Raw genomic sequence first — 23,050 nt, 5'->3', positions numbered from 1 at the left:
ACTATCATGGGCCAAATCTAGTAAGACTGACTTCAGCAGGAATAAACATAATGTCTCATATTTGGTTTCAAGATATAAACTTTACAAAGGGACTCGGCTAGCTTTACTACCTTGTACTTGTAAAGTTACTATCAGTCCCTTAGTCCACTCTGCTTACTATTTTGTCCACTTTGTCCTATTTTTTCCACCAATTTAGTCTACTTTGTCTTCCTATTTACCCCAGCAACAAAACTAGATTTTTTTTTTTTTTGCATAAAAGGAGAGCAGTAGCTTGGACTAAATTATGACATATAACAAGGTAGCTTGGGCTACATTACGATATATAACAAGTTTGATCTTTCTGCACTGCTTCCATCAGGGCTTAGCCTATTCAGCTTTGAAGGACGTGGGAAGCTAAAGAAGGTATGGTAGAAGCTTTTAAAATGACCTGGAATAGGCCTTCCTAGCCAATCATTTATAACAGATGGAGTGAAGTACCATCCATTTGAGTAGTGGACTATATAGAGAGACATACTCTACTTGATGCATAGTTAAATCAAAGTTATTGCATAATTTGAGAAAAGACATTACATGAAAAATATAAAAAGTTGCTATCTTGCTGACAACATTCAGTTGGAAAATGATCACACTTATGTGTATATGCTGCTTACCCCATTAGAATATAAGTGCCTCAAGGGCAAGGACTATATCACTTTTGTCTTCATATTCCCAGTGCTTAGCACAGTGCTTGGCAAATAGCAGGTACTTAATAAATACCTACTGACTGAAAATAACACATTTCCTCTGAATGAATGAACAATTTTACCTGTGGTACTTAGTTAGCACTGCTTGGATTTAAGATATCTTATTCATATGGCAACAAATGTCTTAAACGCAAGGTCCTGACACTCATATAATCATACTGAACTTCTAGTCAAAGAACTTACCTATCGTTATGTTTTATGCCAGTAAATAATTATTTCATTCAGTAACGCAAAGTCAAAAGAATTTCATTAGGATATGGAATGCAAACAGGATAGCTTGAATCATATTCTAGTCAAGGTTTATATTGTTTGTTTTTAAGTGGGGTTTTGGTTAAAGCTTTTTAGAAAAAAAAATTCCACAACAGTGGCTTCAATCTGATTAGATCTCAGATATAATGCAAAGATATTATAATTATAAATCATGTAATCAGGTAACAGGGATTCCTGGCTAATAATATACAATAAATGAACACCTCATTTTCAAAGAAGTAAAACTTCTATAAAGTGAGTAACTATGTCATCCAATGACAATTTGAGTCTAGAGCACAGAGGCCTAGAAAGCATGACATAGAAGAAAATTTAAAAGGCTAGGGATGTTTGGCCTAAAGAGGACAGAAGATTAATGGAAAGGCATGACAGAGGTCTTAAAAATTTAATGGGCTGTTCTCCGGAAGAGAAGGTAAATTTCTTCTGAGTTGCCTCTGAGGAAAGAAATGTGTAGAAGTCATAAAGTCAATCCTATCTGTTAATATCTTCACTTGAAAGTGCAGTCTCCCCAAGCTTTATTTCCCGAACTTTTCCTTTACTGTTAAATTCATTTAAATTGGGGGTTCTTAAACTGGAGTCCACAAGATTTTTTAAAAAATATTTCAGTAACTGTATTTCAACATAATTGCATTTCTTTTGTAATCCTATGTATCTCATTTTATTCATGCAAAAAATACTATTCTGAGAAGGGGTCTACAGGCTTTGAAAGATGGCCAAAAGGTGTCCATGACACAAAAAATAAGACCCCAATCTAGTTCAGCGAAGCAGGGTGAGGGGTGGGAGATGAAGATAAATGATTAAAAGTAGCCTGGAGGATCAGAGCCAGGATGGTAGAGTAGAAGGAAGGAAAGCAGTTGTGCTCTCATCCACAACTCTTCCAAACATTTAGAAAATTCACTAGACTGAATTCTGATACAGAAATCCAGAAAAATAACAGTGAGCCCTTTGTCTGACCCAGATCAACAAAGGAAGACAGAGAAGTCTGTAGCCACTGGAGCCAGAGTTGGAATAAAGAGTACTCTCATGGGCAAAGCACTTCAGTGCCCAGGGAAAAGGCTATGCACCAGTACAAGAGGAGGCTCCAGAACCACACTGGGGTATCCCAGACCCACGCCAGGGCACTTCAAAGGGTGCCAACTGGTACCTGTCACCTTCTACCCAGTCCCTGATGTCAAGAGAAGGGGATCTGTGTACAGCAGCGGCATTCTTGGAAGGGAGGCCCTGAACAACATACCAAGAAAAGAAGAAGCCAGTAGTACCAGTAGTATGGCACAGGCTCCAAGCTGAGAGCAAAGCGTCACTTCTAGGCTCTTATCCAGCCTGCCGATGAATAACCAAGAAAAGAAACCCAGACCAAAGAGGGCTACAATTCTGCCACTTTGAACCAACAGACTTTTCTCACAGGCTGAGAGGAGTGGAATCCAGCAGCAGTCTTATTCTTATACAGATCCAAACCTAGGTCATGAACTTGTAGCACTCAGGCCAGGGGGTCAGGGATCAGTCAATGCCCTGAATCAGACCCCTTTGGAAGCACTGAAAGCATGTAAGTCCCCAACCTGTTCCTGAGATCCTGGAATAATACAATACCCCCAAGAAAGCAGCAACAGGACCAGCCCAGAACTTCCTTCCAGAGGATTGGCAGAGCTCAGCCCTAACATCAAATCCAAAAATAAGAATCAGTTTAGAAAAATGGGCTGCCATTGAGCTATTAGGGTGGAAGGGATACTCAAGACACAAATGTAGAAGAATGGATCCAAAACATAGCTTGAGAACAAACTCAATCAAAACTCCTAGAAGAGATGAAGCAAGAGTTCAAAAAACTTAAATGTTTTATAAATGGAATAAGAGTGCTTGAGGACAAAATTGGAAAAGAAATAAGAGCTCTGGAAGAAAGAATTGGAAGGGAAATTAACAGCTTGGCAGAAGAGGCACAACATCTTGCCTAAGTAATAAGCTCCCTGAAAAATCAGAATATACCAAATAGAAGCCAATAACTTCATGAGGCAGCAAGAAATGGTAAAACAAACTCAAAAGGCTAAAAAAAAATGTGTCTCATGGCAAAAATAACTGACCTGGAAAACAGATCCAGGAGAAAAAAACTTAAGAATCACTGGACTATCATATGAACACTACAACCAAAAAAGGAGCCTAGACATACCATTTCAAGAAATCTTACCGCCTCACACCTATAAGATTGGCTACTATGACAGAAAAGGAAAATGATAAATGTTAGAGAAGATGTGGGAAAATTGGAACAGTAATGCATAGTTGGTGGAGCTGTGAACTGATCTGGAGAACAATTTGGAACTATGCCCAAAGGGCCATAAATCTGTGCATACCCTTTGATTCAGCAATAACATTACTAGGTCTGTATCCCAAAGAGATCATAAAAATGGGAAAAGGACCCACATGGATAAAAATATTTATAGCAGCTTTTTGGGGGGCCAAGAATTAGAAATTGAGGGGATGCCCATCAACTGGGGAATGGCTGAACAAGTTGTGGTATATGAATGTAATGGAATACTATTGTGTTATAAGAAATGATGAGCAGGATGCTTTCAGAAAAACCTGGAAAAGACTTACATGAACTGATGCTGAGTGAAGTGAGCAGAACCAGGAGAACACTGTACATAGTAACAGCTACATTGTATAATGACTGACTTTGATAGACTTAAGCTCTTCTCAGCAATGCAATGACCTAAGAAAATTCCAAAAGACTCATGATGGAAAATGCTATCCACATCCAGAGTAAGAACTATGGAGTCTGAATGCAGACTGAGGCATACTATTTTCACTTTTGTTTGTTTTTTCTTTCTCATGGTTTTCCCCTTTTCTTTTGATTATTCTTTCACAACATGATTAATGTGGAAATGTTTAATATGATTGTACATGTATAACCTATATCAGATTGCTTGCCATCTTGAGAAGGGAGAAAAAAATTGGAAATCAAAATCTTATATAAAAGTGAATTTGAAAACTATCTTTACATGTAATTGGAAAAAATAAAATACTACTGGGGGAAGAGAAGAAATCTTAGAAGAAAACTGTCCAGATCTCTTACAACCACAAGGCAAAGAGGAAATAGAAAGAATCTACCTGTCAACCCCTAAAGGAACCTGAAAATGAAAACTCCCAGCAACATGACAACCAAAATCCAGAACTTCCAGGTCAAAGAAAAAATACTTGAAAGCAGTCAGAAAAGAATTCAAGCACTAAAGAGCCAGAGTCAAGATCACACACAATTTAGTAGCCACCACTATAACGCTACAGAGAACTTGAAATACAATATTCCAGAAGGCAAAGGATATGGGGTTATAGTCAAGAATAACATACCCAGCAAAAATGAATACAATACTACAGGGGGGAAAATAGAGCTTTATTGGAAAAGAAGACTTTCAAGCATTCATGATGAAAAGACCAGAACTGTGGAAAAACTCTGAAGTTCAAACACAGGAGTGAAGAGAAGTATAAAAAGGCAAACATGAAAAAACAATGATAAACGACTAAAAAAGGATAAACTGCTTACATTCAAACATGGGGAGATGATAATGTGTCCCCTATATCATCATCATGGGTCATAGAGGGAGTCCAATTAGACAAGGTCTGGGAGTGGTTCTGTTATGTCTTGATGATCTTAAGATTGGAAAGAGAAGGGGAGACACAATAGGGGTGGGGGGGGAGAGATAGACAGAGAAAAAGGAAGGTTAGGGAAACTTATCTCACTCAAAGTGCATAATTTTTACAAACAAAAAGGAGGAGAAGGTGGGAGAAAGGAGGAAGCAGCTGACATCTGAATCTCACTCTCATCTGAACTGGTCAAAAGAAAGAAAGACCCCTGCCCAACACACACTCTCTTTCTCTCTCAACAGGAAAACAGGAAGGAAGTAGGAGAACAAATGAAGAATAGAATAAGGGATGGATGAACTCTAAGCAAAACAAAGTCTGAGAATATACAAAAATATTTCTAACTGTTTTTGAGATGGTAAAGAATGAGAATCTGAGGGAGTACCCATAAGCTGGAGAAGAGAAGGACAGACTATGGTATATATAGATGTGATGGAATACTATTGTGTTGAACTCATCAGCATAATGACCAACCAGGATCACAAAGCACTAATGAAACATATTACCCACCTCCTAAGGGGTGAAGGACTCAGAAGGTAGCAAAACTGTTTTGGACACAGCCAATGTGGAAATTGGTTTCGACTGACCATACATATCTGTAATGGGTTTTATTTTTCTTGTGCTCTCGACTGGGGAAGGCGGGTCAGGGTGGGAGGACGAGAGAGGGAGAAAGAATTCTGCATCTCCACTTTCTCAAAACTGAACTCAATCCTTAGTCTCTGGCCACACGGCTTTTAAACACAGCACTTTGGGGAGTGTGAGGGTCGGGGTATGTGCACAATATGGAAAAAAATTACATATACAATGTAAATGGATAGTGGAGGTGGGTTGCAAAAGTCCCCCCACAGAGGTTGGGATTTGGAGAGAATATTGAAAGAAGCCAGGGAAGTGAGGCTGCAGAGGTGAGCAGGGAGATCATTCGAGACATGGGAGAAAGCCAGTGAAAAGGCATGTGACAAAACACCATGAGGGAGAACAGCAAGGCCAATGCTGTGGATGTTAAGAGTACATGAAGGCAGAAGCCTGGTAGGAAGAGGCCAGATCCTAGAAGTAAAAGGAAGCCAGTGGAGTTTACTGCGGGGTGGGGATGCAGGGGTGGTTGAGACAAAGTATATAGAAAGAAATATTTTATTTCTTTTCAGCAGCTGGTGGCAATTAAAGAACACTCCAATCTCTAATTGCTCAACCAATCTTGAATGAGCAGGTCCTATTTGGCCTCATCCATGCCCTCTGTACTCTGGATGCCACTGATGTTTTGGAGAGTAGGGCTAGGAATAGGCCACATCCTCTGCTAAAGAAGTCACTGGCTTCTTTTGCCTCTTGTCCTCTTGTCCCAATGTGAGTATTGGTTTTAGCCTATCTTTGGATTCTCTTTGCACAATCCTCAATCTGTGGCCTGCTGTGGCCTTGTTCAAGTCTCTCTAGTTCCCGTGTCCGATTACTGAACCGGGGGGAGCACTGGAGCCATCACTTGGCCTTGTTTTCTGCCTCCCTATGCAGTGACCTCAATTGAGAGCTGATCCTGTTCCCCTGCCTATCTCACATAAGGTTCACAAGAGGTCATGTTGGCCTATGGCTATTGCCTTCTATTTACCCTGAGGGCATACAGGTTCTTCCTGACTTCTTTGCAGTCCTGGATTTTGATCTTCTTGAATGTTATTCCATTTGGTGCCTTTTCAGTTCTTTGTTGTATGTTCCAGAGAGAGCTGGATTCCTCTAGACGCTTTTATGTCACCATATTAAACAAAAGTTCTATACATAATTTTAAAAGGTACACTGAACACTCTCTATCTTACTCTCTTAAAAACAAAACAAATTGTTTTGTGCTTGTTTCCAGCCTTTAATTAAAATTTTTCCCCTAGTAGATTAGAGGGCTCCCATTAGAAAAAGAATCTCCATTCTTGCATTAAATGGTTATCAACAATACTTATTTTAAAAATTCTTATAAACAAGAACAACAAAAATGAGTGGGATGTCAGACAAAATGCTCATTGCAAAAAGAAAAGTCTGGGGAAAATTCTACTGGGAAACAATAGAGCAAAGTAAAATATAATGAAGGAGAAATGTACATAGATGTATCCATAACTCAGGTAACTTTAACTAAGGTAACCACAGAATTGGAGAATAAAACCTACGACTCCTCAGCAAAACAACAACAACAACAAAAAAAAAACCACACAGGAATCAAATAATCACAGTTAAAATACAGGTTGGACAACTTAACAGTAATCACTGGTTAAGTAGAATTTAAGACACAACAGCTAAAAATAGAAACATGATAAAATTAGTGTTGAGTTACAGATGAAATTTGGTAAATAATTCATAAAAGGAACATGTCATGTCCTCTGACAATAAACTAGAAATCTGTATACTGATCACTAAGTTATAACCGTATATGTTCTAAGATAGTGATTCCAAACTTACAGTCCACTGACCCATGGAGTACTGGGGTGTTTTTACAAGGAGTTCTAAAATTCATACAGAAGCTAACCACATCATTTCAATATTTTTTGGCTCTAACAAAATACGCATTGTCTTATGTCAATGGTTTTCTATCTCCAAAGCTTCAATGGACAGGGAATTTTTTGTTTTTAATTTTTATAATGCAACAAGCACTTTCCTTTTGCTCAGACTCCTCTCCTGGGGGATAGGTGGTGGTGGGCCCAGTTCTCAGTTGTTTATTCCTAGATTTTGAGGTCCTTTAAAAGGAGATATACATTTAAACTATAGTAAGGTATTATAACACAATGGAAGGATCAGATGATCAAAAGTTGTCATAGGAGCATATAATTAGAAGTGGAAGCATATTTTTCTCAAATCAGTGGACACTAATAAGATAATCATTGTATATACAGTATGACTGTAACCTACTCTGGGTTCCAAAGATAAATGACAATGCCAACACTGGAACCCAGATCAACTTCTCCAAAGACAACATCACTTTAACTAATACTCTGTCTGTGTTGGGGGTCAGGGAGGAGGGAGGAGACAGGGTGATGAGTCTGGAACTGCTTGATATTAAAAAGAGATATTAATATTAAAAAATATTAGGAACCATTCAATGCCTAGGATAAAAATAATTTCTAAGTTAATGATTACTGAAGTTAGGTATTGAAGCGGAAGAGGGGAGAGACAGTTGGAATGTCTTGCAACAGACTTCATGAGGGGAGGCAAGGTATAATCAGCCTAAGAAGTATAGGAATAAGATCATGAAGGATTTTACATGTCAGTGAGGAGTCTGTATTTTATTCTAAAGGCAAAAGGGAACCAGTAAAGCTTCTTGAGCTGAGAAGTGATGCATTCATATTTATACTTTAGGAATATTAATTTAGTAGCTGTATAGAGATCGAACTGGAGAGGTTATGAACTGATCAGGAGGCTTCTGCAATAGCCCAGACAAGAGGTAAAGAGGGCTTGGAGTAGTTTGGTTGTGGTGTGAGTAGAGAGAAGGGAGTGGGTGAGAGACAGTACATGACAGAACTGACAAATGATTAGATACATATGGTAAGAGTAAAGACCTGAGGACAACACTAGGTTGCAAGAATAGGTGACTAGAATGTTGGTACCCTCAGGGGAAACAGGGAAGTTAGGAGGAGGGGTGGATTTAAGGTCAAAGAAAGTTTTTCCGGACATGTTTAGTTTGAAACACCTAACATTCAAGAGGAGATGTCTAGCAGGCAGGTGGAAAGACAGAAATGGAGTTCAAGAGAGAAACAAGGGCTGGATTTGTAAATGTGTAAAGCAATTTCATTGAGAAGAGAATTGAACCCATGAAAGCTGATGAAATGAGCTGAGAGAAGAAAGGACCAGGACAGAGCCATGGGACATAGGCATACAACAGGGAAGGACAGAGATGACAACCCTACAAAGGAAACTGAGCAAGGAAAAGTTAGATAAATTAGAGAACCAGGAAAAAAAGCATTATCGGGAAAGACAATATCCAGGAAGAGAAATGTCAAATGTGTCATATAGGCCAAGAGAGATAAGAACAGGACTAAGGAAAGATCATTTGGTTTAGTAATAAAGAGATCACTATCACTGATGACTCTGAAGAGTTGTTTCTAAGAAAAACAGGATGCAAGATCTTGAGAAATAAGTGGGAGGTGACACCATGGACAACTAGGCTTTGGTAGTGAAAGAGGAAAGATATAGCATGGTAAATTTGGAAGGATGATGGGAGGACTGAGTGAAGGATTTTGTTCAAGGATGGGAGAAAGCTGTGCAGGTTTGAAGGCATTAGGAAATGAGTAAGTGAATTAGATAAAGCTATAAATTAGCGAATTAGCATCTAAAGCTAGATCCATATAGGCATAGCCTTTCATTTCCTTGTACCAGATTTACATTTATCACTAAGGATCATGCCTTCTTTCTCAGACTGATAGTCCTTGAATTATTCAAAGCTTTTACCACTGTCAATAAGCATTTATTAAGCACCTACTATATGTCAGACACTCTCTGAAGCACTGGGGATACCAAAAACAAAAATTGCAAACAACAGTCCCTAGAGTCCCAAGGAGCTAACAACATAAGTTTATACAAACTTATGAGAGACAGCATGATCTCGTTTTGAGACAGTCAACTTCTATAGAAGTAAGGAATCAATCAAATATTTATTAAGCATTTATTTACTATGTCCCAGGCACTGTGCTATGTGCTGAACATATACTAAGGCAAAGAGCTTACATTCTAGTGGGAGAAATGACTAGATGTTGTGAAGGAGAGAGAAAAGACGATGAATGAGCTTTCAAATCTGGCTGACTGAAAAAAATGTTGGTGTCACCAAAGGAAATGGAAAGGAAGGATAATGAGACATGCTGTGATGTGATGGTAGTATTTCCAAGTAGAACTATCTTAAGCAGCAGCTAGATGTACAGGATTTGGATATGGGTGAGAAAGGCAAAGACAAATAATATAGAAGATTTAGAAATCATAAACAGGGGAATGCTGGAGACTATTGAGAGCCTACTGTCATATTTTCAGTATGAATATTTACAACTCAGAAATCAGCAAATGCTACAAATCAGGACTTGATGTATTGTTTTGTTGACTGTCTAGGCTTTAAAAAATGATAGGAAAAATATTAATAACGCAGATTAAACTTAAATGTATGTCATGTATAAAACCCCACCAATAGAGCTGGTTGTTTAACACTTACCAGCACATCACTGTATAAGACATCCCCCGACCCCCAACCTGTATACACAATACAAAGCCATGAAATAGGCTTAATCCAAAAAAAAAAAAAAAAAAAGGAGCAATATAAAGTAGTAAGAAGGAGGAAAAAAAGGGGCTGAAACTGTTAAGTGAGGAGAAACAGGAAGGGGGGAGCAAAGTAAGGCATACACTACCTAATAAGTCAAATAAGCGAGTTATTTATCAGGTGCCTACTATGTGTCAGGCCCTGAGGATACAAGGACTAAAAGTAAAACAACCCTTACTCACAAACAAAATTTTTTTATTTATTCATTGGAGACTGGGGGGTACCTTTTCATGGTCGATTCTTTATTTATTTATTTGGGGGGGGGGGGAAGGCAGGGCAATTGAAGTTAAGTGACTTGCCCAAGGTGACACAGCTAGTAAGTGTGTCAAGTGTCTGAGGCCATCACAAACAGAATTTTAAGGAGATGGTCACGAACGGAGAAACCTTACAAAGAAGTCACTGGATTTGGCAAGAGGGTAGACAAAGTCACTTAAAAATGTACTTTCAAAGGAATGATTAGAATAGAATCCAGATTCTAGATGAAAGTTATTGAGAAAATGGGAGCTGTGTTCAACAGTATGGCAGCAAAAGGAAGAGAATAGGTGGGCAGATAGAAAGGGCAAAAAGGTCAAGCAATAAAACCGCATTTAAAATACACACACACACACACGTGCACGCACGCGAGCGCTTATTCTCTAATTTGGATTTTCCACAAATTCTAGCTAGTTTTCTCTCTACATTTCTCTCTGTATTAATGAGGTTTTGTTGTATTACTATACAACAAATTTTTCTTTGCAAAACATGATAAAGATACTTTATCTATGGCTGACAGATAATGCCTGTTTTCTCTCTCTTTTAGACATGGAATTATATAAAACAAAAAAAAAATCTGAGTTTGTAGTTATCTTTCTTAAAGTACAGTGCCAAACCTGAGATGATTACTTGTCTGTGCCAGGGTATAAGAGTTACCTGCTTCTACTTGGAGCTTCAAGGAATGAATGAGCAACTGAAATACTATCCAACCTCTTGACAGTTTTAGAAAATTTTCCTGCTAAACTTATTTGTCTATTGGGGAATACGAATTTAAACTAAAAGCAGAACTCTGTCTCAACTCCCAAGAAATTAGAAAGTAGGCTGAAAAGCTAATATAAAACATGGTTGACAGAAAACCTGGGCTTACAAATTATACAAATTATCAGTTTAAAGAGATTCTATCGAAAGGGAAAAACCAAGAATGGCTAAAATTGATCAGTAATATAAAGGCATCTTTTCTGTAATCTGTGATATATGATAACTGGGGATGAAAGCTCTTAAGTGTGAACTTTCTTTTGCAAGTTAAATAATATAAAATGATTACTAGTAGAGTTTAAATTGGTTGTCTTATTTTCAGAGTGATCTTAATTTATACACTGTGATTTGGTCAGAACCACAAGCACATCTTAAGCTTATTATTAAAAAGGCTTTAGGGTTGAAAACTAGACAATAGCCAAACAAGAAATAAAGTTAATATCTGGGGAAAAGGAAGAAGAAGATGCTTCTGTAACATCTGTAGTGAGCTTGCTGGGTTTTTTTTCCAATAGTTTTGTTTATAGTATATAAGTGTATTTTTTATTTCTTCTGTGATAAATAAAAAAGTTGGATTCTACTTAGTCCTTTCTTTTATGAGCGTTCACCTTCCAATAAGGCTGAAAACAGGGATAAAATACACTTCCAAAAAGTCTTATTAGTATTTATTTTGAATCATCAGTTGATCTGTAGTTCCCTGTAAAAGATTCCCTTGTCATTTTATATATAGAAGATACTTTAACTCTATTCTTTGAAAACCATTAGAAACTTGTCACTCACACTGAATACTGGTCAATAATTCACCAAAACTGATGGCATCTACATACGAAACTACAAACTCTTTTCAAATATAGATCTATCACTAACATTCACAGGGAAAAAATATTAGCATCACTTACCAAATTTGTAGCTTGATCTTTTTTCCTTGTAATTCAACTGTTTTGATCTTAAAGTCAATTCCTACAATAGAGAAAGCAAGGAAACTTTTAATAGTGATTTCATAATGTGTAACTACAATTAAATTTGTATACAATTTTTTTTTAAGTTTCTGGCTACAAAAATCATAGTCCTGAGGAAATACATCCAATTTTTAATAAGTGACAATAAGGCTAAAATTAAAAGAGTTTCTCTCAGATAAGAAGTATTTAATGATAGAGGATAGCTATCCACTTTTTTTAAGTTTGAACTTAAAATAAAATGGACATTTCCATATACACAGAACAGAAAAAGCAGATTGTACATGTTAGGTCTCTATTATGCGTAGTATGCTTTTCTTATCAAGTACATATGTTCAAACTATAATTTTCAAAACTATCCTTGTTTGTGTTCCTTTCTAGTCTTCATATGTTTCTCTCTCTGCATTTTAAGGTGCCTCAACTACCCTCTTTTTCTTTTTGGCACCCTATACATGTCTTTGTCTTCCTACTTCCTCAATGGAGGAAAAATGTAACAAATATGTATTGTCAAGCAAAATAAATTCCTATACTGGCTGAGTCTGAAAATTTATGTCTTTTTTTGGTATCTTAAATGTATGACTTCCCCCATCAAAGTGTGTCTTTTGAAATAACTGATCTGCATTGCTCAAAGTTCTCAAGTCTTTCAAAGTTGTTTTTTTTAAATGTTGTTACTGTATTGATTGTTTTCCTGGTTCTACTCATTTTACCCTGCTTCAGTTCATACTTTTCCCCCCCAAGTTTATCTGAAACTTCATTTCTTACTGGGCAACAGTATTTCATTACAATCATAAATCATAATTAGCCATTCCCCAATAGAAGGGGACCCCCACCTGAGTTTCCAGTTCTTTGCCACTTCAACAAAAGTTGCTATAAATAATTTTGTACATATAGATTCTCTTACTCTTTTTCATCTCCTTTGTATTTAATGGTACAGCTGAGTCAAAGGACAATTCAGGATTTTGGGGGAACAGCTGCAAACTGCTTTCAAGAACAGCTACACCAATTCAGTTACACCATGAGTGTGTACCTGTTTTCTCATGGCCCCTCCATCATTTGTCATTATCCTTTTTTGTTTATCCTTACCAATCTGATTTGCAGATTGTGAGATGGAACTTCAGAGCTGTTTTATTTTGTATTTCTCTAGTTATTACCAATTTAGAATGCTGCTTCATATTTGTTTATATATTTTCCTCTTTGAAAACTGCTTCTTCACATCCTTTGACCATATATCTACCAGAGACAGTTGTCCCCCTTTTCCAGAGAAGGCTAAAAATATTACTGGAAAAAAAATTGGAAAGATGGAGAACAAGATATGGTATAAAGAATTATACCATATGTCTGGAAAACATATCCCCCCCACCTCATTTTTCTTTATCCAACAAATTGTCTATTACCTAGCCATGCTCTCTTCTACTTAGTACCTTCTTCCTTTGTACTCTCCCTAGCTGCTCTAATTATAGAGCTACCATGATTTCCAAAGACCTGACTCCAAAGATTTCTGAGCTTCTTTGAAGCATGGACCTTAAAGTCCTAGTGTGAGTGTGGTGTAACCATCTACCAAGTCCTGAAAGCATCACCTTGACAGACCACTCCCTTACGTGTTATCTCCCTCATTGCAATGCAAATTCTTAGAGGGTTTTTGTATTTCTATCCTCACCACTTCTTGATAAATAATTATATTCACTCACAGCTATAAGACCACTCTGAGGCACCAGATACCACCTCTGATATTACATTTCCTCCTCACTCTTTCCCAGAAACTTTGCAAAAGTGTCAATCCTGGTACCAGTGTGCTGTACTAGTACTACTGTACTGCACTAGTACTCTTTTCCTTGTGTGTCTCCAATCAAGGGAATGGGCCTTCCCTTAAACATATCAAAGGACCTACTGGTTTCAGCACTGACAAACTGGTTTGTCTGATTTTCTAGGAAGTCATTTTAGTCTCAAACAACAGACTCTGAGGTAAAGGCTAAAATTTAAAAAAAGAAAAAACCCCACTCACTCAAAAAAAAAAAAGTCCATTACAACATCTTTGCTACAGTTAAAGTTCGCAAACCCATGGAATTTGAGGACTAGAAGGGCTCTTGGAGATCTCTGTTCATAGGATCATAAATTTTGAGATGGAATGAGGATAAGCAGAAGTCATCTAAGTTAAATCTCTTTGTTTTAAAGATAAGGAAATTAAGACTAGAAGTTAAATGATTTGTCCCCAAGGTTGTACTAGTATGTAGTAGTATAGCCAGGATGTTAGTTCAGGTTTTGTAGTCCTGAACTCACAGCCTCCAAACTAAAGACTAGCATGATTTGTGTGAGTTCGCCTAACAACTCAGTGGATGAATTGGTACAGGAATCTAGACAGCCTTTGGCAATATACACAACATTTCCTTTCTAGCTAATAAAAATATTTTAATGACTATAGACAGTTACTCTCAAAGCAATTAAGTCAAACTAACATTTACATTATTATTTTATTGATCTGTATTTCAACTTAATAACTACATGCTCTAATTTACAGGTGACACAAAGCTGTTAAACCTCTACAAAGTATTAAGCATAGAGGGATCTCTTTAGTATATCATAAAAAGTATCTAAAATCAAAAGTAACCATTGTATATGCAATGGAAATGCTAGAAGTGTTCCCAATAAAAACAAGAGTAAAATAAAGATGCCCCTTTCTCCTCACTATTATTTAATAGTTCTAGAAATGCTAACAGTAGTGATAAGACAAAAGAAAGAAATTAAAGTTGTAAAGACATCCAAAAGGACAAACTATCTGTATTAGCTGATGACATGATGCCTTTAATTTAAAAATCCAAAGAACTAGCAAAGAAATAGTAGATTCAAAAATGTTGCAGGCTATAAAATAAGCCTGCAAAACCCATAGCGCTCCTATATAATAACAATAAAATCTGACACAATAACGAAAAAGGTAATACCATTCAAATAAGTACAAAACTCATAAAACATTTGGGAGGCAATGTACCAAACACACTGAATATTTGTGTAGATTCAATTACAGAGTATTACTTTAAGAAATAAAGAATTTAAATAACTGGCCAGGGTAATACTCATGGCTGGGTCATGTCAATATAATAATACTATCTAGTATTGTTTACATATTTAGGGCTAAACCAAATTACCACAGGGATAGAGAGTTAGATAAAATATTAACAAAATTCATTTGAAGAAACGAAAGAAATGATGAAAAAAGATAGGCATGAAGGGCCACTAGCACTCCAGATTCCAAACCATATCATTAAGTAACAATCATTAAAAAACTATTTGGTATACAAAAATTTATCAATGGAACAGAATAACCAAAGGAGACTAAGAAATAATTAAACTATTCAATAGCCTAGTGCTTGAAAAACCCCAAAACATAAATTATCTAGGTTAGAACTCCTTACTTGGTAAGACTTGCTGAGAAAACTGGAATATAGTCTGGCAGATATTAGGCCTAAACCAACATCTAACATTCTTATATCTTGCCATAATTCACAGTATATTCAAAATGTATATGTGACCTGAATATTACAGATAATAACCTAAAAATATTAGAGAGAAAGCAAGATGCCTTTGTAACAGTTATGGATAGATAAATTCTTAACCAAACAAAGGATAGCAGTGAGGCAATTACAAAAGATAAAGAGACAATTTTGATTCTCTCTGTGTCCAAGATATAAGACAACTAAAGTATCTAAGACCAAAAAACATTCCCTAATAAGAAAAGTGGTTAAAGGACACGAATAGGCATTTCTCTAAAGAATTTCAAACTATAAACCATAGAAAAGAATATCCCAAATTACTAACATAAAAGAAATTGAAAATCAATATAATCCTGAATTTCCACCTCAGAAAATTGGTAAAGGTGACAACAGAGGAAATAGTGAATGTTGGAGTGTTGTGCAAAGATAGGCATGCTAATGCATTATTAGTGGAGCTATAAATTAGTACCACAAACCTGGAAAGCAATTTGGAATCATGCAAATAAAGTAGGTAAAATGGTCTTACCCTTTGGCCTAGAGATTCCTAGGTATATACTTTTAGGAGGGTACTGACAAAAAAAGAAAGGATCCATATACATTGAATTATTTATAGATGCATTTTTTTTTGTGGTAGCAAACTAGAAACGAAATAGAGGCCCATCATTTAGGAAATTGCTAAACAAACTGTGCTAAGACTCATATGAACTGCAAAAGTCAAATAAGCAGATCCAAGAAAACAATATGCACAATAATAACAAAGCAAATTAAAAAAAAAACACCACAAAAACTGAATAGTGAAATTAAAAAGAACATATTTGGACCCAAAGAAGAGATATATACCTCCCTCAATTCCTTTGCAGAGGGATGTAGGGGCAGAGGAGGCATGACACCATGGGTGCAAGATATAATGTAAGGTTTTTTTTTTTCTTCCAATTTTTAAATTAGTTTTGCTGTTTTTTTTTTCCAAACTTTCTTCATGGCTTCCTTTCTTTTCTCCAAATTTTTGTCATAAGGGAGGTTCTCTGGGAAGAAGATGGGAGAAATTCAAGTGATGCAAAAATAAAAGATATCAATAATAATCTATTTAAAAACTTGATAGGTTAGAAGCTCCTATCACTGAGGAACCAGAAATGTCCTCCATGTGACATTGTTCTACCTTTGGTTTTTCTCTCCCTTTCTTGTCCTCTGGTATAATACACTTTGATGACATTTTGATGATTTTTTTTTTCCCTCTGCTTCCTCTTATGCCCCAGTCAGACTTCATCTGGATAAATAGATTAAGACCTGGTAAAATCTCACTATATTCAGTTCTCCCTTTTCACCACTTTGTGTTTTACTGATTCCTCTCATTCAACAATAGCTACCCCCAAAACAATTTCATTCAGAGTAATCTTGCCTGAAGCTCAGTAAATTTTTTCCTCCAACAATGCAAGAGCTCCATCTACTGGCTGAAATAAATGTAGGAAAACCTGTACAAATCTAAAAAACAGAGGATAGGAAGAGAAATGAGGAGGAAACCTCCCTCTGAACTCTTACTTAAATTTGTGGTGTGACGTGATGCCCCTGGATTCCTAAAGTCTATGCCAGCACAACAAAAGTGCCAGAAGGTCCTACCAGGCTCAAAAGGCTCTTCCTATGGGCCAGGTATATAGAATGTCATCTGAGGGTGATCACCAGAGGTTTGTCCAACCTCTGGGCACTGGGTTTTTAACAGCCAGAGCAACTGATGGAATCATCTAAGGCATACATTCTTGACTTGAGGGATCTGTGGACAGATTTCAAAAAGTCTGAGCTTAGGAGGAAAATAATTATCATTTCAAAATAATTGATTTCCTTCCTAATCCTAAACATTATTCCAAAAGGAAGTTCAAAGGCTTAATGAAACTGCCAAAGGGGGTATTCTATAACACACAAAAAAGTTTAGAACCTTTATTTAAGGTGTAGAGGCAGCCTTGGAGTCAGAAAAATCTCAAGTTCAAATCTAGCCTCAGACATTAGCTGTATGAACCTCTTGACATATGTCTCATTTTCCCTATATGTAAAATGAGGATAATAATATCACTTACCCCCCACAAGGGTTTTTGTGAGGATCAAATGAGATCATATTGGTTATATTAGTCAAACGAAATATTAGCAAACCTTAGGGCACCATAAAAATGCAATCTACTATTTTTAGGGGGGCTATGATCTGTTATCTGTGGAAAGGCCAGTTATATTAATGAAATCATACATCTCTTAAAGTAAAGGAAAAGGAGAAAACAACTCATATCCCAACAGTTTCCCTGATCATACACAGTGAAAACTGGGGACTACCTACAAAACTAATTTCTATGGCTAGCTGTTAAAACACGACAACTCTATCAACAAGAAAATTAGCTGCAATGGTATACCCTAGAGCAAAATTTTACCTCCAAACATCCCAATGAAAAGGACATCAGAGATAGAAGAATTCTAATATGGCAGTAACTAAGTTTTTAACTGGATACAAATAGTTAAGAAACTGTGATCATACATGTATAATCTGTATCAGATTGCTTGCCATCTTGGGGAGGGGAGAGGTGAGGCAGGGAGAAAAAAGGTTGGAACTCAAAACCCTATAAACGTGAATGCTGAAAGCCTTCTTTACATGTAATTGGAAAAAAATAAAATCCTGATTCTGTTAAACTTCAGTAGTACAAAAGCAAAAGGAGTTCTTCTATCTTTTGACTTTGTTTTATTGTTTCTTTGAAGTCTCAGAGTCATAAGATGCCACTTACCCAATTCTAATTTCTAAAGAATTACTTCCATTTGGCCAATTCTGCTTTTTATGGAGTTCTTTTCTTCAGTGAATTTTTGTACCTCATTTACCATTGGGCCAATCTGTTGGGGTTTTTTGAAGGTGTTACTTTCTTCAGTACTTTTTGTGCCTCTTTTTTCATAACTTCCTTGCATCGCTGATTGATTTTCCCAATTTTCTTCTACCACTCTTATCTCTAACTCTTCCAGGAATTCTTGTTGGGCTTGGGACTAATTAGAATTTTTTCTTCAAGGGTTTGGTTGGTGCTTTCACGTTTTCTTCTGGGTGTAAGTCTTGGTCTTCCTTGTCACATTAGTAGCTTTTTTATGATCAAGTTCTTTTTTTGTTATTAGGTCATTTTTCTTTTCTTTTTTCCCCCAGTGGATAGAGACTGAGTTCATTGTCAGAAAGACCTGAATTCAAATACGGGTCTTTTTTTTTTTTGTTAAAGTTAATTAATTTCATTTTTTTTAGTTTACAACACTCAGTCCACAAGTTTTTGAGTTCCAAATTTTCTCTCCCCGGCCCTCCCCAAGACAACATGTGATCTGATATAGGTTCTACATATACTTTCACATTGAACTTATTTTCCCAATAATCAAGTTGTAAAGAAGAATTATAACCAATGCAATGAACCATGAGAAAGACGAAACAAAACCAAAAATACAATAGAATAAAAAAGGAGAAAGAGCAAATAGTTTGCCTCAATCTGCATTCAGACACCATAATTCTTTTTTTTTCAATCAATATGCATTTATTAAGTGCCATCTGTGTGCAGAGCACTATGGGAGGTGCTAGGGATAGAAAGACAAAAGTGAAAGAGTTCCTCCATCCCCTTTTCTCTTACTTTCTGGTAGGGCAAGATAGATTTCTACACCCCATTGCCTGCATATCTTATTTCCTATTTGCATGCAAAAACGTTTTTTTTGAACATCTATTTTTTAAAACTTCAAGTTACAAATTCTCTCCCCTCTTCCCTCCCCACCCACCCTCCCTAAGAAGGCAAGCAATTCAACATAGACCACATGTGTATCATTGTGTAAAACCCTTCCACAATACTCATGTTGTGAAAGTAACTATATTTTGCTCCTTCCTATACTATCCTCCTTTGTTCAATTTTCTCCCTTGACCCTGTTCCTTTTCAAAAGTGTTTGATTTTGATTACCTCCTACCGCTATCTGCCCTCCCTTCTATTGTGCCCCCCTTTTTTATCTTCCTCCTTCTTTCCTGTGGGGTAAGATACCCAATTGAGTGTATATGGTATTCCCTCCTCAGGTCAAATCCGATGAGAGCAAGATTCACTCATTCCCCCTCACCTATCCCCTCTTCCCTTCCTACAGAACCGCTTTTTCTTGCCACTTTTATGTGGGATAATTTACCCCATTCTATCTCTCCCTTTCTCCCTCTCTCAATTCCTTCATATTCAACTCACCTTGTGCCCTCTGTCTAAAAATTATATATAATATATATATTTTTTTCCCTTCAGCTACCCTAATACTGTAGGAATGTAAACAAAACAGTTCAACTTTAGTAAGTCCCTTATGATTTCTCTTTCCTGTTTACCTTTTCATGCTTCTCTTGATTCTTGTATTTGAAAGTCAAATTTTCTCTTCAGCTGTGGTCTTTTCTTCAAGGATACTTGCAAGTCCTCTATTTTACTGAAAATCCATATTTTGCCCTGGAGTATTATACTCAATTTTTCTGGGTAGGTGATTCTTGGTTTTAATCCTAGCTCCTTTGACCTCCAAAATATCATATTCCAAGCCCTTAATGTGGAAGCTGATAGATCCTGTGTTATCTTGATTGTGTTTCCACAATACTCAAATTGTTTCTTTCTGGCTGCTTGCAATATTTTCTCCTTGACCTGGGAACTCTGGAATTTGGCTATAATATTCTTAGGAGCTTTCTTTTTGGGATCTTTTTCAAGAGACAATTGGTGGATTCTTTCAATTCCTATTTTACCCTCTGGTTCTAGAATATCAGGGCAGTTTTCCTTGATTTTTTGAAAGATGATGTGTCTTTTTTTGATCATGGTCTGATTTTAGGTAGTCCAGTAATTTTAAAATGATCTCTCCTGGATCAATTTTCTAGGTCAGTGGTTTTTCCAATGAGATATTTCACATTGTCTTCCATTTTTTTTCATTCTTTTAGTTCTGTTTTATAATTTCTTGATTTCTCATAAACACTAGCTTCCACTTGGTCCATTCTAATTTTTAAGGTAGTATTTTCTTCAGTGGTCTTTTGAACCTCCTTTTCCACCTGGCTAATTCTGTCTTTTAAGGCATTCTTCTCCTCCTTGGCTTTTTGGAATGCTTTTGACATTTGGGTTAGTCTACTTTTTAAGGTGTTATTTTCTTCAGTATTTGGGGGGGGAGCCCTTTACCAAGTCATTGACTTGTTTTTCATGATTTTCTTCCATCACTCTCAATTCTCTTCCCAATTTTTGCTTTACATCTCTTATTTGCCTTTCCAAATCCTTTTTGAACTCTTTCATGGCCTGAGACCAATTCATATTTTTCTTGGAGGCTTTTGATGTAGGCTCTTTGACTTTGTTGACTTCTTCTGGCTGTATGTTTTGATCTTCTTTGTCACCAAAAAGATTCAATAGTCTGAGTCTTTCATGGCTTGCTCATGTTCCCAGCCAACTATTTGACCCTTGAGGTTTTTGTCAGGGTATGACTGTCTTCAGAATGATGAGAGCTTTGTCTCAAGCTTCAGGGGCATTGCGTTGCTGTTTTCAGAGTTACTTCTACACAGCAAGTTCTGCCACACCAGTGCTCCTCCTCCCCCAAGAACCACCAACCAAGACCGCAACACAGATCCAAGCAGGGCAAAGCAAGAGAACTCTGCCTCTGCACCAGCAAAGTCCTCCCTGCACTCCCACTCTAATCTGCTGCTTAATTCCTTCCATCAGGTGGGCCTGGGGCCTGAAGCAACTGCAGGTGGAGCTCTAGAAGCATGCACTGCAGGAGCTTCCTGCTGCTGCAATCACTACACCACTCCACCTCCACTGCCCCCAGGGCTGGACACAGCACTTCTCTCACCCAGATCCAGCAGTTTTCCCACTGATCTGGAGCTCGGTGATGAATGACCCTACGGCCTGCTCTGCCCAATATCCTCAGTGCTTGGTCTGTCCTGGCGTGGCCTGCACTCTGCTTTCAGCATGGTGCAATAGACCCTTCCCAGTGACCACCCAGGCCATCTTGGGCTGGAGACCTGCTTCCCTCTGTTACTTCGTGGGTTCTGTAGCTCCAGAATTTGTTCTGAGCCATTTTTTACAGAGGGATTTGGGGGAGAGCTTAAGAGAACCCCTGTTTTCCGGCCCTCACCCTGAACTTTTATTGGTTCTGCACCTCCAAAATTTGATTTGAGGCATTATTTTAAAGTTGTTTGGGGGTAATGTTGGGAGATTTCAGCTGGGTTGCTACTTGTACTCTGCCATCCTGTCTATGTAAACAAAAACACCAAACTTGGTCCCAGAGAAGAATTGAGAAAATACACTTTCCTTCCTTTGCAAAAGTGGAGGACTAAGCAAGTGGAATATTTAATATTGTCACTGATATGCTGGTTGGTTTTGCTGATATTCTCCTTTCCTCTTAATAAAAGGTATTAATAAGATTAAGAAAAATAAGTGATCATCTAATTTCCAACTCGCTCTACCCCAATCTGTAGTGACAGAATAATACAATTCGAAAATAGTTTTAACAACAAATGTACTAACCTCCCAAACTAGCAAACATATCCTGCTTGGCAAATTAGGATTATATGTACATCATAAGGCTGAAATGTGGACATTTATCTTTTTCTAGTCATTCAGGAATGTGCTAACTTCAACAGAAATGAATGCAGCATTAAGAACTTTAAAATTCGGAGAAGTTGATTATGTCAACAGGTCTGCTAATGCAGTCAATCCTCAACATTCATGCTTTACCTTTTTGAACTTCAAGCATACCTGTGATTATTCAGAATCTTATTTTCACTTTTGCATTGCAATTGTGCACATTCATAGCTATGTGCAGTAGAGAGGCGTGATGCACTCAAGCCTGTAGAATGGCTGGTATCCTACCAGATGCTTCACTGCTGTAAAGAGCTGTCTGTGTATTTGCTGCATATTTTCATTGTTTGCCTTTAAAACTTGAGTTTTGTATTACAATTGTGCCTCCCAAAGCACAGTGTAAGTCATTTGGGCTCTCAAGTGTTGTTGAAACCTGCACAGTCGCAACATGTTCCAAAAGCAGTGAATAAAGTCCTAGCAACTTCTTCTTTGGTTTTTAGAGGGTGGGCGAGGTAGAAAGGTCCAAAGCAACATAGTATACATTACAATGTCTTCACACCGTGATCTGACACAGTATGTCAGGTTAAAAAATATTTTAGTTATAAGAATTTTATTTGCTCTACATTATTTACGATACTGTAGATTTCCTGTGTTATGAAAAGCAAACAATGAAATACATTTTTTTAATTGAGATGTAGCACAACACTATTAAGAAAAAATATTTTGCATGTTACTATTTTGTGTACTGTATTTTATGGGTTATTTCATAGCTACTGTTAGGAAAAGTACATATTACCAGAATTTAATGTTTTGTTATAAAAAATTATATGCATAAAAGTGTATTTTCAGCAATCTCTAGCAAAAGATTATAGTTTTTGGTGGTCTTGGGAACCTAACCCCCTATTTTCCACAGGTTCATATCAACATTTGCATTTCTGATCACTTTCTAGGAATGTTAGCCCCTGTTAAAGGTAAGAACTTACTAAGTCACTCTGTATAAGGCAGGGCTGCCTCCAATGTAAAATGAAAGTTGGACTAGATTGACTCTAAAGACCTTGCCACCTATGATTCTTATACCACTCTACCTTTTCAATATCTATTAGTCCCTTCCACGAACAATCCACATGCCAAAACATACAACTCTCTGATCCAAGGCACT

General features: G+C 37.0%; 1 protein-coding gene across 1 annotated transcript in view; it reads right to left on the bottom strand.

Annotated features, from left to right (window-relative positions):
• RAB10 (RAB10, member RAS oncogene family) overlaps positions 1–23,050 on the bottom strand; it is a 96,314-nt gene that overhangs the window by 19,240 nt on the left and 54,024 nt on the right. The window contains exon 2 of the mRNA XM_036749663.1: positions 11,799–11,859. Coding sequence (XP_036605558.1) covers positions 11,799–11,859 — 61 coding nt within the window. The remainder of the gene's footprint in view (positions 1–11,798; positions 11,860–23,050) is intronic.

Source organism: Trichosurus vulpecula, chromosome 3 (assembly GCF_011100635.1).
Source record: "Trichosurus vulpecula isolate mTriVul1 chromosome 3, mTriVul1.pri, whole genome shotgun sequence".
Lineage (NCBI taxonomy): Eukaryota > Metazoa > Chordata > Mammalia > Diprotodontia > Phalangeridae > Trichosurus > Trichosurus vulpecula.
This window is presented reverse-complemented; position numbering and strand designations above follow the sequence as displayed.